The following is a 674-nucleotide window of genomic DNA, read 5'->3' as shown; positions in this document are numbered from 1 at the left end:
CGATAAGGTTTATAAAGTACCTAACAAGCAAACATCATGTCTGGTCGTGGTAAGGGTGGTAAGGTAAAGGGCAAGTCAAAGTCCCGCTCCAGCAGGGCCGGCCTTCAGTTCCCTGTTGGCAGAATTCACCGCCTTCTGCGTAAGGGCAACTACGCCGAGCGTGTGGGAGCTGGTGCCCCCGTGTACCTGGCTGCCGTCATGGAATACCTGGCCGCTGAGGTCCTGGAATTGGCAGGTAACGCCGCTCGTGACAACAAGAAGACCCGTATCATCCCCCGTCACTTGCAGCTTGCCATCCGTAACGATGAAGAGCTCAACAAGCTGCTGTCTGGCGTCACCATTGCCCAGGGTGGTGTTCTGCCTAACATCCAGGCTGTGCTCCTCCCCAAGAAGACCGAGAAGAAATAAACATTTTTCTTGGTTGTCCCATCTCAACATCGGCTCCTTTAGGAGCCACAGCATCTTCCTAATGAGAAAATTGACAAATCTATTATAATAATAAATGCCATACTCATAACACACACCCATACATTTTGTATTTATGACTTGATATTAGTAGCAATAAATGTACATCTATTCATATACGATTACAGACACAAACGCATCATGTTTAAGAGCAAATGGATTACATTAAGTTAAGAGACGAAACACATTCAATTGATTTCACACATCAA

At 46.3% G+C, this 674-nt stretch overlaps 1 protein-coding gene across 1 annotated transcript; it reads left to right on the top strand.

Annotated features, from left to right (window-relative positions):
• The first annotated feature begins 15 nt into the window (after positions 1-15).
• LOC119585764 (histone H2A) lies at positions 16-514 on the top strand. Its single transcript, XM_037934475.1, has one exon. The coding sequence runs from the start codon at positions 37-39 to the stop codon at positions 406-408; it is 372 nt and encodes a 123-aa protein (XP_037790403.1). The 5' UTR covers positions 16-36; the 3' UTR covers positions 409-514.
• The last annotated feature ends 160 nt before the right edge of the window (positions 515-674 follow it).

This window comes from Penaeus monodon, chromosome 20, assembly GCF_015228065.2.
Source record: "Penaeus monodon isolate SGIC_2016 chromosome 20, NSTDA_Pmon_1, whole genome shotgun sequence".
In the NCBI taxonomy this organism is placed as follows: domain Eukaryota; kingdom Metazoa; phylum Arthropoda; class Malacostraca; order Decapoda; family Penaeidae; genus Penaeus; species Penaeus monodon.
The sequence above is the reverse complement of the archived record's forward strand: the minus strand, read 5'-3'. Positions and strand labels throughout refer to the sequence as shown.